The sequence below is a fragment of the Enhydra lutris genome, unplaced genomic scaffold (assembly GCF_002288905.1).
Source record: "Enhydra lutris kenyoni isolate GAN:26980312 unplaced genomic scaffold, ASM228890v2 scaffoldscaffold9, whole genome shotgun sequence".
In the NCBI taxonomy this organism is placed as follows: Eukaryota; Metazoa; Chordata; class Mammalia; order Carnivora; family Mustelidae; genus Enhydra; species Enhydra lutris.
The window spans coordinates 25,544,270-25,561,313 of NW_019154093.1; the positions used below are offsets into that span (position 1 = coordinate 25,544,270).

General features: G+C 36.5%; 1 protein-coding gene across 1 annotated transcript in view; it reads left to right on the forward strand.

Annotated features, from left to right (window-relative positions):
• LOC111143318 (protein kinase AMP-activated catalytic subunit alpha 2) overlaps window positions 1-17,044 on the forward strand; it is a 65,145-nt gene that overhangs the window by 29,268 nt on the left and 18,833 nt on the right. The window contains exon 2 of the mRNA XM_022496978.1: window positions 1,132-1,273. Coding sequence (XP_022352686.1) covers window positions 1,132-1,273 — 142 coding nt within the window. The remainder of the gene's footprint in view (window positions 1-1,131; window positions 1,274-17,044) is intronic.

The window sequence follows — 17,044 nt, forward strand, 5'->3', positions numbered from 1 at the left end:
AGTATCAGGAGAGTGTAGAAGAGGTGAGTTCAAGGCCACAAGTTGGTGATACTGGCCTTGAACAGGAGAAGGGTGAAAACATCTAAGACTGGAGCGAAGAGAAATGTGGATATAACCAAGCCTTTAAGATAGAGGAAATCACTCCTATGGACTTGATTGCCCCCAAAGAAATGAAAGGGGAATTTACTACAAGGAGTCGATGGTTGACTATGTGTTGTGAGGTGAATGGTCAATGTTTAGAATAGTAATTGAGGGAAATAGGAGGGGAGGCTGACAAATTTGTTTTCTGATAGAGGGATTTTTCATCTGAGCAGTATTTGGATATTACTAGTAGTATGGATACTATGTGTTTCATGAAAGGAGAAGGACTATTGTTTCATTTAATGCCATGTAGATTTATTTAGCGTATATTATGTACAAAATACTGTTCTTTGTACTTCTGGGAGTCAAATGAATATTGACTGCCTTACTCGAGGTGGGGATGGATATGTGTTCATAGCTCATGTCTTATGATTTGTTAAAACCACAAATGTTTACCATAGCCTAAAAATGATAAATGATACATGAGCTTTGTAAACATGCTATAAGGGTTTGAAAGAAGTAGAGACCCCATTAAATAGGAGGAAATAGGAAAGCTTTATGGAAAAGACAAAAAATACATAAAATAAGGGCTACATGTGTATTTTCTGATAAAGAAATAATGAAACCAGTTATAAGTTTAATTTCTTATAGCAGTCATTTATTCTTCTATAATATAATGACTAGCATTAACCAGAAATGAAGAAATAAAGAGATTAATAAAACATAGTGAATTCTGCTCTATCCAAAAGATGTTCCAAACTTGGTTATTTTTTTGTACTGTTAAAGAATTCAGTAATCCTTTCAACAAATATTTAATGAACATCTCCTGTTAGGTACCTAGGATATAGAGAAGACCAAAATGCAGTTTGTTTCCTCAGGGAGTGCATACTCTAGTAGAAGAAACAGAAGTAAAAAGAACTTAAGTTCTATGCAGTAGATGATATGAAAGTGGTGTATATGAGTAGAGAGATTTGGGGTTACAGTGGAAGGAGGAATGAATAAATGATTACATTGCTATGACAGCAAGTTTTTTCCTTTTCTTTTCTTTAGTTGGAGAACATCAATTGACAGGCCATAAAGTGGCAGTTAAAATCTTAAATAGACAGAAGATTCGCAGTTTAGATGTTGTTGGAAAAATAAAACGAGAAATTCAAAACCTAAAACTCTTTCGTCATCCTCATATTATCAAACTGTAAGTATTTATGTACCTGAAAATGAAAAGAGAAACTGTCTTGAAATATTTCCTATGAATTTAGAAAAAATTGTGTATCTTTAGTTAACTTGTTATGAAAGTATAAATCTTTTTTAGTATTTACATTCAGCAAATATTAATTCATTTAGCCTCCATCAATCCTTTCTTGTATACTTTTAGTTTATAAACAAAAGTCATTTTTCAAAACTGGTATTGTTTTCAAGTGATGAATGCTGCCTTGGAAGTTGACTCTACTCTAGTATTCACTTTGAAGGGCACTTAGGACTTTGACATTCCTAAATTCATTTTGTAATTTTTTTTCTAGTCTTTTTTTCATTAGCATCACAGTGATTTGTTTTAGGAAAAGATAAAATGTAACTGTTTAAGATTATCCATCATCATATATTACTTCCAAAACTGCAGGAATTACTGTGACTACTGATAGCAAAGCTCTTAGGAAGGCAGGTGAATTTTTTTTTGATAGGACAAGTTACAAACTTAAAAGGTAATATGAAGAGATTGATAAAGCTGATTAATTATATTGAAAGAAATAATTTAAAATTGATTTGACCTAGAAAAAGTAGATACTGAGTATGTAACAGTATTCTTTGAAATCATTTAAAGTTGTAGTATAATATTTAGTGAGAAAATGTGATATGCTAAACACTGAAAATTGTCTTCTTTTTCATCTTAAAGCTTGGATAGAGTTTTGTAAAATAAATATTAATCTTGTTAAGTACCTGCTTATGGCTAGGAACTGTGTTGAGTATTTTACAGATACAATTTCACTTTATCCTCATGATACCTATAGAGTAGGTATTATTGTTTTCAATTTATAAATAAAGAAATTGCATATCTAAAGAGTATCAGCAATGTATCTAAGGTCAAAGAGCCAGTAAGTTGAGGAGCTGGTAGTTGAGTTCATATCTGACTCCAAATGCCGTGCTATTAGTGCTTTACTCCAGTACTCCAGTCTTTCTCAAAACAAAGTTATATGAATTCCTTTTAGGGAAAAAATAAATTTGTGGATCCCTGGTTTTGATTTATTTTTAGTATATTGTTACTTAAGTATATACTTAAGTATATTAAGTTTACTTAGTAAAAGTTAGGTATAATAAACTCCATATGCTTAGAGCTTTGACACAATTATGAAACCAAGATAAAGTCACAATTTAAATATAATACAATGAAGTCAATGAAATTCAAAGTAGTATCTGTAATATGTGATAAATAATGTTGTTTTTCAAAAACCAAATCGTTGTTATTTAAATAGTAGGACATCCTTATTTATGTTTTGATTCGAATAATATTGAAAGTAAAAAAAAATCATCATTAATGTCCCTGAGGCTTTGTTTGCTAGTTCATTATAATCAGACATTATATTTAGTCTAAACTTTGTTAGTGAGCAGTCTTTGGATGTCAGTGTTAACGAGGAACAGCTAGATAATCTGCAGAGGTACATTATTTGCCTTGGGACAAGGCTAGCATAGTAGCTGTGGTAGACTGAATCATGCCCCCCTCCCACAAGACATTCTAATCCCTAGAATCTTCAAATATGTTACATTACATGGCAAAGGGGAATTAAAGTTATAGATGGATTTAAAGTAGCTAATCAGCTGATCTTAGAATAGGGAGATTTTCCTTGTTTTTTTCTGGGTGTGCCAGTGGTCCTTAAAAGTGAAAGAGGGAGTCAAGACTAAGAAGGAGATTTGAGAGTGAAGTGAGGTCAGAGTGATAAAGTGTGAGAAGGACACAACTGGCTGTTATTGACTTTGAAGATGGAGGAAAAGGGCCATGAGCCAAGAAATGCAGGCTCTCTAAAAGTTAGAAAATAAAAATGTTTTCTTTTAGAGGCTTGCTGCCAACCTTGATTTTAGCCCAGTGAGACATGTCAGACTTATATAAAACTACAAGATAATACATTTTTGTTGTTTTAAGCCATCAAATTAGAAGTATGGCAGAGGTAGGAAACTCATACGGGAGCATTCCTGAAATCCTTACACGAGTGGCTTATCCAGTAATTACTGCTCGGATTGGGAGCATGTGTTTAGTCTTTACTCATACTAGCTACATTTATTGTTAGTGAAGTGTTGCAAATTGGTATGTTCAGTGCATCTTACCAACAATATGTATATGTGCCTAACTGTTCAAGAAGGCTTTTTCTGGAGGGGCTTGTTCTGCTGTTGGATAGCTGGGATTCTAACAGTTAGCTTCAGTGTCCTCTCATCTTCATATGAAGTTCACTTCATCGGCATAAACAAGAAATGAGGTCTCTAATCATGGCAGTGCATAACTGATTACAAGCTTATCGTCTAGGACCTATATTCCAGATGATCCAGAATATGTATATGCAGACTTTTTAAGATTAGCATAAGAATTATGCTACTAGCTTGGTAACCCACCTCTCCTATTCTTTGTTTCCTTAATTTTAAAATGGGGATGTGTTTGCAGTGGTATAATGCCTGGTATTTGATGACAATTGGCTTAAAGTAGGAATAGGTAACCAACAAGCTTTCAGTCCACTTCAGTCCACTTGCATGATTCTTAACTGTTTTTCCCCTACTCGAAACAGTTCATATCTGACTCCAACTCCATGTAAATAATGACTTGATTCTGGTTACTGAGTGGCTTCTAAGCTAAATCTCTTTGCTCTTCCTTACTGAGCAGCCACTTCTATAAGAGGAGAAAGCTGGAAAGCCAGACTAAAAGTATTACATGCCAGAATGAGTGTAAAGGGAGAGATCTCTGTGTTCGTCTTGTTACTTGACCTTATCCTTTTTAGAAAGCCAACCCTGAAAGACCCCAGAGAAATTTTGCCCACTTAGAGTATGAGTCCTAGTTCCTGTTCTGTTCCTATAAATGCAAATCAGATTTTGTAAGTATGCAGTTGCAACTGTCATGAGGATTTAAAAGCTTATTTTTGATGTCAAATCTACCAGTGTTTCCTTGCCTTTATTTCTGTAATTATTATTTCAAATTTTGGTTTAGCTAATTATCTTATTCTGGTTTAGAATTATTTAACTATTTGCTATTTTGTTTTGTGAGGGAGATGTAGAACATTCTCAGGGTTGATCAGAAAGTAATTAGCAGAGGTGAATTTAATGTTTAAAGCTTCTGGCTTCCAGCCTTGGGCTTAATCCATTCAGCCAGATTGCCACTTTAATTGTGGACTGAATTAAAAGAAAAAGTACTCATGTATCCTTGCTATAGAACAAGCTTATTGACATAGCCTCAACAGTGTTAGTGATTTAAACAGGGAGAGAGACCTGATCCTTTTAGTGGTTTTGTTTGTTTTGTGCAGTCTTGGACTAACTGCCAAGAATAGTCCCTTATTACAGAATGGGCCTCTAGTTTCTCTAGCAAGAAAGCTTGAAAACCAAAAACCAAGAATGTAGGATATTTATTGCACGATTTCTCTATTAACTCAAATTGTACATCCCACTGGGAGAAAATTGAAAAGAGTAAACAGGAATCAAAGGAAACTCCAAACTTTCCCATGAACTAGAATTTGTTGATTTGATTTTTGTCTTCGTTTTCTTTTCTTCCCTGTAGTTCTTAAGGAACTTCACTTTTTTTTTTTTAAATTAACATATAACGTATTATTTGTTTCAGGGATACAGGTCTGTGATTCATCAGTCTTACACAATTCACAGCACTCACCATAGCACATACCCTACCCAATATCCATCACCCAGCTACCCCATCCCTCTCACCCACCCTCTCCTCCAGCAACTCTCAGTTTGTTTCCTGAGATTAAGCATCTCTTATGGTTTGTCTCCCTCTCTGGTTTCATCTTGTTTCATTTTTTCCTCTTTTCCCCTATGATCCTCTCTCTTGTTTCTCAAATTCCACATATCAATGAGATCATATGATAATTATCTTTCTCTGATTGACTTATTTCATTTAACATAATACCAGCTAGTTCTATCCACGCTGTTGCAAATGGCAAGATTTCATTTTTGAAATCTGCATATTATTTCATTGTGTGTGTGTGTGTGTGTGTGTGTGTGTGTGTGTATCCATTCATCTATCAGTGGACATCTAGGCTCTTTCCGTGGTTTGGATATTATGGACATTGCTGCTGTAAACATTGGGGTGAACCTTCCCTTTTGGATCCCTACATTTGTATCTTTGGGGTAAATACCCAGTAGTGCAGTTGCTGTGTCATAGGGTAGCTCTATTTTCAACTTTTTGAGGAAACTCCATACTGTTTTCCAGAGTGGCTATACCAGCTTGCATTCCCACCAACAGTGTAGGAGGGTTCCCCTTTCACCACATCCTCACCAACATCTTTTCCTGACTTGTGTCTGTTGGCCATTTGGATGTCTTCTTTGCAGAAATGTCTGTTCATGTCTTCTGCCCATTTCTTGATTGGATTATTTGTTCTTTGGGTGCTAAGTTTGATAAGTTCTTTATAGATTTTGTGTACTAGCCCTTTATCTGATAAGTCATTTGTAAATATCTTCTACCATTCTGTCGGTTGTCTTTTGGTTTTGACGGTTTCCTCTGCTGTGCAAAAGCTTTTAATCTTGATGAAGTCCCAATAGTTCATTTTTGCCCTTATTTCCATTGCCTTTGGCGATGTGTCTCGAAGAAGTTGCTATGGCTGTGGTCAAAAAGGTTGCTGCCTGTGTTCTCCTCAAGGATTTTGATGGATTCCTGTTTCACATATAGATCTTTCATCCATTCTGAGTCTGCTTTTGTGTCTGGTGTGAGGAAATGGTCCAGTTTCATTATTCTGCATGTGGTTTTCCAATTTTCCCAACACCATTTGTTTAAGAAACTGTCTTTCTCCACTGGACATACTTTCCTGCTTTGTTGAAGATTAGTTGACCGTAGAGTTGGGGGTCCATTTCTGGGCTCTCTATTCTGTTTATTGATCTGTGTGTCTGTTTTTGTGCCAGTACCATACTGTCTTGATAATTGCTGCTTTGTAATAGAACTTGAAGTCTGGAATTGTGATGCCACTGGCTTTGCTTTTCTTTTTCAACATTCCTCTGGCTATTCGGGGTCTTTTCTGGTTCCATACAAATTTTAGGATTATTTGTTCCATTTCTTTGAAAAAAGTTGATGGTATTTTGATAGGGATTGCATTAAATGTGTAGATTGCTCTAGGTAGCATAAACATTTTCACAGTATTTGTTTCCAATACCTGAGCATGGAACATTTTTCCACTGATTTGTGTCTTCCTCAATTTCTTTCATGAGTACTTTATAGTTTTCTGAGTACAGATTCTTTGCCTCTTTGGTTAGGTTTATTCCTAGGCATCTTATGGTTTTGGATACAACTGTAAATGGGATCAACTCCTTAATTTCTCTTTCTTCTGTCTTATTGTTGGTGTATAGAAATGCAACTGATTTCTGTGCATTGATTTTATATCCTGATACTTTACTGAATTCCTGTATGAGTTCTAGCAGTTTTGGGGTAGAGTCTTTTGGGTTTTCCTCATAAAGTGTCATAAAATCTGCAGAGGGTGAGAGTTTGACTCCTCCTTTGCTAATTCAGATGCCTTTTATGTCTTTCTGTTGTCTGATTGCTGACGCTAGGACTTCTGGTATTATGTTGAATAGCAGTGGTGATAGTGGACATCCCTGCTGTGTTCCTGACCTTAGGGGAAGAGCTCTCAGTTTTCCTCCATTGAGAATGATATTTGCTGTGAGTTTTTCATAGATGACTTTTCTGATATTGAGGTATGTACCCTCTATCCGTACAGTGTGAAGAGTTTTGATTAAGAAAGGATGCTATACTTTTTCAAATGCTTTTTCTGCATCTACTGAGAGTATCATATGGTTCTTGTTCTTTCTGTGATTAATGTATTGTATCACATCGATTGATTTGCGAATGTTGAACCAACCTTACAGCCCAGAATAAATCCCACTTGGTCGTGGTGAGTAATCTTTTAATGTACTGTTGGATCCTATTGTCTAGTATTTTGGTGAGAGTTTTGCATCCATGTTCATCAGGGATATTGGTCTGTAATTCTCCTTGTCTGGTTTTGGGATCAAGGTAATGCTGGCCTCATAAAATGAGTTTGGAGTTTTCCTTCCATTTCTATTTTTTGAAACAGTTTCAGAAGAATAGGTATTAATTCTTTTTTAAATGTTCTGTAAAATTCCCCTGGGAAGCCATCTGGCCCTGGGCTCTTGTTTATTGGGGGATCTTTGATGACTGCTTCAATTTCCTTGCTGGTTATAGGTCTGTTCAGGTTTTCTATTTCTTCCTGGTTCAGTTTTAGTAGTTTACTATATCTCTAAGAATGCATCCATTTCTTCCAGATTGTCTAATTTGCTGGCATATAGTTGCCCATAATATGTTCTTATAATTGTATTTCTTTGGTGTTGGTTGGGATCACTCCTCTTTCATTCATGATTTTATTAATTTGGGTCCTTTCTCTTTTCTTTTTGATAATTCTGGCCAGGGGTTTATCAGTCTTTTTTTTTTTTTTTTAAGATTTTTTAAAATTTATTTATTTGACAGACAGAGATCACAAGTAGGCAGAGAGGCAGAGAGAGAGGAGGAAGCAGGCTCTCCTCGGAGCAGAGAGCCCGATGCGGGGCTCGATCCCAGGACCCTGGGATCATGACCTGAGCAGAAGGCAGAGGCTTTAACCCACTGAGCCACCCCGGTGCCCCTGGGGGTTTATCAGTCTTATTAAATCTTTCAAAGAACCAGCTCCTAGTTTTGTTGATGTTCTACTATTCTTTTGCTTTCTATTTCATTGATTTCTACTCTGATTTTTATCATTTCTCTTCTGCTGCATTTAGGTTTTATTTGCTGTTCTTTTCCAGCTTTAGGGAACTTCACTTCAACGAATCAGAAGATCAGTACTTACTTATTTGGTAGACCTAGTTTTGTCTGTTCACTTTTTAAAGTTTTATCTTACTCAACCTGTAGACAGCTCTTTAACATTGTTCACCATCACCACCTTAAAATGTTGTATTCTCTGGGTTTCTGTAACATCACAGTGTTCTGATTTTCTTTTTTCATTCTCTCCTCCTCTTAAGACTCTCTTTTATGGGCCTCTTTATCTTCATGGCCATTAAATATTGATGCATGTCAGCATTGTGAGCTAGGGTAATGTTAGTGAACCACCTTCGGTTGACGCCATCTATTACGATGGTTGTCATTTGTCATCTTTGTGCTAAAGATTTCCAAAACTATATTTCTGAGCCTGCTATTTCTCCTGAATCCTGAACACACTTATTGAACTCTTTATTGGATGTTTCCATTCTTAAGTCATAGAATCATCTGAAACTAAGTTGAACTTTTTTTTCTTTCCCAGACTTTTCCTGTTCTGTTTTGTATTGTTTTTAAAGATTTTATTTATTTACTTGACAGAGAAGTGAGAGAGGGTACCTAAACGGGGAGTGGCGAGGGAGAAACAGGCTTCCCTCTGAGCAGGGAGCCCAAGGCGAGCTCAATCCCAGGACCCTGGGGTCATGACCTGAGCTGAAGTCAGACACTTAACAACTGAGCCACCCAGGCACCCCAATGTTTTGTTTTGTTTTGGGTGACAATACCATTCATGCAATTTTCTAGCCTAAAACTTGGGGATCATCTTTAATTCTGTTTCTCTCATCTGTACATATAATTAATCATTGAGTTCTGTAGCCCCTTTCCCTAAATATCTTCTTAGTCTATTTCTTTCTGCTTTTATTGTCACCACTGTCTTTTGCTTATTGTCCTTCAGCTATTGTTTCTGCCTAGAAAGCTTTTCCCACACCTTTTCCCTAAGCTTCCAATTCCAATTTGCCATTTAGGTCTTAGCCTTTACAGGTGACTCTGTAAGTCTGTGTTAGGCATCATTGACTGTGTACCACAGTAGTCCGCCTTTCTAAAGCCCTTGACATTACTTTGCGCTTGCTCATATGTTTTTATTAGTATCCCCCACAAGACCAAGTTCTTTAGAAGCAGGAATTATGTTTGTCTTTTCTTTTATTTAACACACTTTTACTGAGTACCTAATATCTAACAGGAGCTGTTCTAGGCATTGGGCATATGATAGTGAAAGACAAGGTTTCTGCCTTTATGGAGCCTCTGTTCTAGACCTATCTAACAGTTCTAGATAGTGAGTAAGCAAGTTAACAAGATTACTTTAGGCAGTGATAAGTGCTTTGAGGAGAATGAAAGGTAGTACTACTGTTCCAGGGTGTGACTAGCAAGCAGTAAGTGCTAATTCAGATTAAGTTGTGCGAAGGCCTCACTGAGGAGGTCGAGTTTGAGCTAAGACCTGAGAGATTATTAAGATCTAGCCATCTAGTGAAATGATGTGACTATAGTATAGAATGGGTATGGGGGCAGAAGTGGAAGCAGACCAGTTAGGAATCTGTTGTGTAGTCCAACTAAGAGATTATGATTATGGTGGCTTTAACCAAAGTGATAGTCTATAGATCTGTGCTGTCTAGTGCAGTGGCCACTGGCTACATGTAGCATAAATTTAAATCAATTAAAATATTTTACTCTCTAATCAAACAAACCATATTTCAAGTGTTTAATAGCAATGTGTGGCTAATGACTATTGTAGGGCTATATAAAACATTTCTATCATTGCAGAAAGTTCTATTTGATACCACTGGTCTAGGTGGAGAGAAATCTGTGGATTCAATATATATATTTTGTAGGTTAAGTTAATGAGTTACTGAGGTTAATAAAGTAACTGAGGTTTTCAGGGCTTTTTTTTGTTTTTTTGGGAGGGAGTCTAAGCAATGGGATTTTTGATTTTGGCTTGAGCAACTAAGTGCTGATAATGAAGCTATTTTTTGAGGTAGGAAGAATGGTGGAGAGTCATGTTGGGGTACAGGTGGATATTAAGGATACTTGTTTGGGCCATGTTAAGTTGAGAATCCCATTAGACATCTAAATGGAGATATTAGATATCATCTTTATGTCCCTAGCACCTAGTACAGTAATAGGTATTTACTAATTACTTACAGCATATATAAGTAAAGAGGTGCCAATTGAACAAAGTCCTGATGGTTCTATGAGGACAATAAGAGCAAAATAATGAAAATATAAAGAACATGCTATGTTGGGAGCAGCTGTCTTGTTTGGCTGGCAAATAGAATGTGTGTAGGGAAATGGAGGAAGGCGAGGCCAGAAATTTAGCTTTTTCATCCCTTCATTTAGCAAATGACACCACTGAGTCACTCGGGATATACTGGCAAACAAAAATATGACAATAAAATCTCTGCTGCTCTGGAGCTTCTGTTCACGTGTATGGGTATAGTGGGGCGGCGGGGGGTGGGGGGCAGTGAGTAGGTGCACAATGAAACTTAAGTTAGTAAAATAAATTGTACGTTAGACCATGAAAAGGTGAGGGAATATGCCATGCAGATTATCTGGAAGAGGAAAATAACAAATAGAGGGAACATAAAGGCTCTGAGGTGGAGAGATCAAGGGAGCAAAGTGATCTAGGGGGAACTGTACTAAGAGATTGTACTAAGAGATGAGGACAGAGACATAAAGGGGAACCACATTTTGTAGGGTATTATAAACCATTGTAAGGACTTAGGCTTTTACTCTGAGCCAAATGGGAAGCCATTAGAAGGTTTTGGTCAGAGGTCTGATATGACCTGACTTATATTGAAGAAGGGAAACCAATTAGGAGTCAGTTGCAGTACTGTGGGTAAAAGAGTTGTTGGCTTAGAATAGAGCAAAGTCTGGAGGATGTTGAGAAGTAACTATCTTCTCTACATACTTTTGAGGTAGGGTAACAGTATTTGCTTAGAGATTAGATGAGGGTTGTGAAAAAAGAGAAGGCAGTCATTGACTCCATGGTTATCTAGATTGGGGAGAAAAGAATAGAGTTGCTATTAAGTGAAATGGAGAAGATTATAGGAGAAACAAGTTTGAGGTGTGGGGTATTGGAGGATGGTATCAAGAATTTGATTTTGGTTTTGTGATGTTGAGATGCTTATTAGGCATCTAAGTAGAGCTATAAATAGGTTATTGAATATATGACTCCAGAGTTAAGGGGACAGGTTTAAGACAGAGATAAATTTGAAAGTCATCAGCATGTAGATGGTACTTAAGATATTTAGAGTCTGAAGACTGGATAAGATCACCAAGGATGTGAGTACAGATAAGCAAGAAGTCTATGGATTGATATCTAGGGTATAATGATATTAAGATGTCCAAGATGAGGAGGAACCAGCAAAGAAGAATGAAAATGAACAGTTCAGAAGTTGGAGGAAAACCAGGAGAATATGGTATCTTGAAGCCAAGTGAAGAATATATTCGAAGAAAGAAAGATTATTAGCTGTTCCTTATAATGCTGAGTATTGAGTAAGATGAGATTGAGAATTGACCCATTAGATTTGGCAAGGTGGAGGTTGCTAGTGTCTTTCCAAAGGGCCAGTTTATTGTAATGATGAAGGCAAAATCCTGTTTTGAGGGGGTTAGGAGAGAATTTGAGCTGAAGAAGGGGACTTAGTAATAATATGCAATTCAGGAATTTTATTAAAAGGTGAGGAGAGAAATAGTGGTAATGAGAGGAAATGTGGGTTCTAAACAGGGCTTGTTGGCCTTTTTTTTTTTTTTTTTTTTTTAAGATGAAAGATGTTATAGAATGCTTGTATACCAAAGGGGATAATTTGGTCACGATGGAGAGACTGATACAGGAGAAAGAAGAGCTAATTGTAGAAACCAAGTCCTTTAGTAGGTGGGAAGAATAATTGGAAGAGTTAGTGTTTGATAGTAAATGACCATGGTGTGAGTGGCTGGGTATGGTGGATGATGAAGTGGTCAAGGAAATTAGAGCCCATATATTGTACAGGTCATCCATCATGTACACAGTAGCAATGGGGGGAAAAGACATTAAGTCAGAATGAAAGGGAGTGCGGAGAGTTAGGTTGATGACTATAACAAAAAAAAAGGTATTGGGTGTGTAATCCGATGGCCTGTACTTCAGAGACAGTGGAGTTTTTGAGGAAGGAGATTTTGAGTGAGGATTTCCTTTAGATCATAATATATTATCAGACTATGCAAATTGGCCAGCATTTAAAATTTCCTTGTGAATTAATAAATTGAGGATCTGATCAGCAATAGCTGCTAATTCCTCAAAAAAGAGTGACAGACATTATATGCCTTTGCTTGGAGGTGCCCAGCACCATCTAGTCTTTCAAAGGAAAATCAAAATCAAAATGAAATCTGATCTAACCTCTAGATCTCAGAGGGTGTTATAAACTGTACATTATGTTGCCATAGAGGATGGATCAGTCAAATGAGACCATGGAATCCTCTGCAGGACAAGCCAGCCGGCTTCTTCAACAAATGAATGCATGAGGGAAAAAAAAAAACAAAACAAAAAAACAAGTGGAGGAGCAGCCTATAAATTAAAAGAAACATGAGATATGTCAATCAATTACAATGTATAGATTATAGTTGGATCCTAATTCAATCAAAATATTAAAACAAATACCAGAAAAGCATTATAAAAGCTGATCAGGAAACCTGATGGGATATATGATGACATTCATGATTTGTTAAATTTGTGCATGACAGTAGTATGCACAGGTATATACACATACATTTTTTAAGGCGATTTTTTTTTAAGATTTTATTTATTTATTTGACAGAGATCACAATCAGGCAGAGAAGCAGGCAGAGAGAGAGGGGGAAGCAGGCTCCCCAACGAGCAGAGAGCCCTTTGCGGGGCTCGATCCCAGGACCCTGGGACCATGACCTGAGCCGAAGGTAGAGGCTTTAACCCACTGAGCCACCCAGGCGCCCCTAAGGCGATTATTTTTTAGAGATATATACAGATCCCCTTACAGAGTGTCTGAAAGCCACATTCAGTGTGAATTGATTGAAAACGTACTTTTTATGAAGTTAATAATCAAGGCATATTAATAATCTTATACTCTAGAGTGTTAGAAAAGATACTGATTTATTCTGTATATCCATGCATAAATAAAGCATGATCAACTTAATAAAAATGGACAGGATGCAAGAGTGAGCATTTAATAAGAAATGTGTATGATATTTTGCAGGAGTTGGAGAAAATGTAAATCCACAAACTTTGTAAGGATTTTAGTATTACTAAAATCTTTTTGGAAAATAGTTGGCATTACCTCTTATACTTGGACATTCACATGAACTATGACTCAGCAATTCCACTCATAGGTATATATCAAAGAGAAAATTTGCCATGTACATGAATGTTTACAGCAGCACTATTATAATAGCAAATTGTGGCAACAATTTACCCTAGAGTGGTAGAGTGAGTGAGTAAATAGCCCTAGATTGGAAGAATAAATAGCTTCTTGGTTAACAGGAGAGTAGATAAATAAATACCATGAAATTTTATACATTGGTTACATCAGATAACTAGCAAACACAACAATGTGGATGAATCTCAATAAAACAGGTCCCAAAATAATACATATATCCTGATACTCTTTTTTATTTTTATTTTTTTAAAGATTTATTTATTTGAGAGAGGGCATGCAAGCAGAGGGAGGAGCAGAGGAGAGGGAGAGAGAGAATCCTTAAGGAGACTCCCTGCTGGGGTGGGTGTGGGGCCCAACACTTCCTCTATCCCAGGACACTGAAATCATGACCATGACCGTAAGAGCCCGTCACTTAACTGACTGAGCCAGCCAGGGGGCCCACATCATATCCTTTTTTAAAGCTAAGAGCAATTAAAATAAAAATATACATAAGAATATGAATTTTACGTATATATGAAGACAGGGGGATGCACACATATATACATATATAAATTGTGTAAAAGAGAAAGCAAAGGAAGCAGGAAGGATTCAGGATGATGGGTAACTTGTTGAGGAGAAGCAGTGGGAGGGGGAAGATTACTCCACTGTATGGTTAGATGGAAGGTATTGTTGAGGTCCTAGGTTTTTTGTTTGGGTGATGGGTTTGTAGGTGCTTATTATAATATTAAAAATAGTAATTAACTAAATAAAAGTATGCCATTCAAGGACCAGTAAAGACAGATGCCATGAACCAAAGATAATGATTACTACATTTCTTTAATAACTGATTTCTAAATAAAGAAACATATTATTCTGTATATGCAGCTATAGAAATAATATTTTGAAATCTCTATGGGTATAACCATCAAAAAGGCATACTCATGAATACTGACTTTTGCCTAACTTTGGAAAGATTTTTCCTGAGTTCTATATGCTATATAAATGGATATTGCCTAAAAATGCATATAACTTGGTCAGCTGGAGAATGCTTGAGGTTTTTGTGGATATTTGAATTTTATTTTATTAATTAGAAATACTTGTTTCTGAAAAAAATTTTTTAAAGCATGTTAGTTTACTTTATTATTATATTAAATACATGAATTTCATGATTGGATTTCTTATAATGCTTCAATGCGATTATTATTTTGGAGGGCACAAAAATTTGGCCTACTTGGCTAGATTTAAGAACATAATCCTGGAATTGGCCTTTTTCTCTAAGTCCCAATATGGATTTCTTTATTTTAAAAATCATGTTTCCTTTTGTCTCGGCCTCATTCTGGTTAATTGACATTTTATTCATTGAATTGTTGTTGTATTGTTGCAGTAATTTCTGTTTCAGATTATTCTGGTTTTCCTCCAAGATGCTCACATTATTTAAAAGTGCTACTTTATATGTTTACTTAAATGCCTACTTGGTTACAGATACTTTGCTAGATCCACACCCAGTCATTGTCTAATCACAAACTGAGACACATGTTCTGAAACTAACAATGCTTTTGTGCAAGCAAAAAGGGCTGACCTGGACTTAAAGAAGTGACCTTTAAGCGAAGCTAGAAAGGATGACTGGCAGACTGTTAAAGGGCGGAGTACAGGTCAGGTATGGGATTCAGGTTAGCAGAAACTGCTTATACCAAGATGCTGTGGCAGAAGGAAATGCAGTACAATTAATGAGTGAAAGAAAGAAATACGCAGGGCAACGGTGGGACATCAAAGAGGAAACAGTACAGACTCAGGCAGGGGCCTGATTCACTCAGGACCAAAGAGCAATGGGAACCCCCTGAAGATTTTTGATTAGGAGACTACTGAAGAACAGATTCATATTTTGAAAAGAATTATTGTCTAATATGTGTCTTCCTGAATAGGCTGTAGGCTCTACAAGTAGAAAGAGGAGCTGTCAATCTCATGAAGTACAATTCAAGTAGGTTTTTAACGAAGAATAGATAGCACTATTTAATAGCTCAGTGTCTGGCACATGGCAAGTACTCAGTAATGCTGGCTGTGGTTTTCATTGCTCTAGATTGGCCTTTGACATGGACAGTGGCTCCTGTGGAGTTAGAGGTTTAATGAAATAGTTCAGTCCAACAGTATCCACTGAAGACCTGTGATATACTTGGAAGAATCAACAGCTAAATATATTAAAATTGCATCACTTTTTTCTCATAAGCCCAAAGATGTAACAGGGTAGAAAAAGTGATGGAGACTTCTGTTAATAAATCAGATTAGCCTACAGTAAGGTGACTAGGTACTCTTGCTTTGCACAATTCATTTTTTTCAGTTAGAGTTTGGTGCCTGGTGAGATTGCTTTTATAGAACCATTTCTTCTGGAGTTCTCAGGTAAAATTCCCTTTTCATAGTTCATTTGAAGTAATTTCAAGCTTATTCCTCAGTTATGTTAGTTTATTTTATATAAAGTGAGTTACCTTGTCATTTTTCATCCCAAAGACTGAAGATTGCTATTAGAAATATTTCTTCTGAAACTCTATAATCATTTTCATACTATACCTTTAATATTTCCTTTTTTTAAGTGTTATACATGATGTGTCTTTTCTTAAAATGTGCAGTATGTAGTTATATCACCAATGACCTGGCCCTTTTTTCTTTCCTCTTTAATAGTAACCAGAACCACCATGTAGCACATAATTGTTGTTGTGCATATTAATTAAAGGTACCCCATCTGGGTGGACTAATTTACCAGAAAGGTCCCCTGCTTCTGAGACCTTCTAAAGGGTGACATCAGGGTCACTTTTCAGCTCCTTTTCTGCCTTCTCTGGGTGCCTGTAAGCCATGCAAAAACTACATATTTCCTGTCTCTAAGTAGTAACTCAGTATAAGTTAGGTATTGCTTATAATCAACCAGATTATAGATAATCCTTTATAAACAAAGCAAACTATTTAAAAAGTCAGTCAGTTGTTCATTTATGTGTATTAAATGTAACCTTCAGTTAAAATATTAATTGTATTTAATTTGTTTTTAAAACTTAGGTAAAATTGGATATATGGGGGGGAAGTTGTCTTTTAAGAAAATTTTTTTCAAGGGGCGCCTGGGTGGCTCAGCGGGTTAAAGCCTCTGCCTTCGGCTCAGGTCGTGATCCCGGGGTCCTGGGATCGAGCCCCGCATCGGGCGCTCCGCTCAGCAGGGAGCCTGCTTCCTCCTCTCTCTCTCTGCCTGCCTCTCTGCCTGCTTGTGATCTGTCTGTGTCAAATAAATAAATAAAATCTTTAAAAAAAAAAAAAAAAAAGAATTTTTTTTTTTCAAATATAGCTAAGAGTCTTTTTTTTAAGAGTCTTACTTTTTAATGGTCTCAGCTTTAAATGCCTAGAAGTAAGTTAAAAAAAAATACATTCATCTGTCTACTTAATTTCTTACTATGGAACTTTTTTTTTTTTTAAGATTTATTAATTTGAGAGAGAAAATGAGAGGGAGCACAGGGGAGGGGCAAAGGCAGAGGGAGAGAGAGAAGCTGAAGCAAACTCCATGCTGAGCCTGGAGCCTAATGCCGGGCTTGATCTCAGGATCCTAAGGTCATGACCCGAGCTGAAACCAAGAGTTGGTTGCTTAACT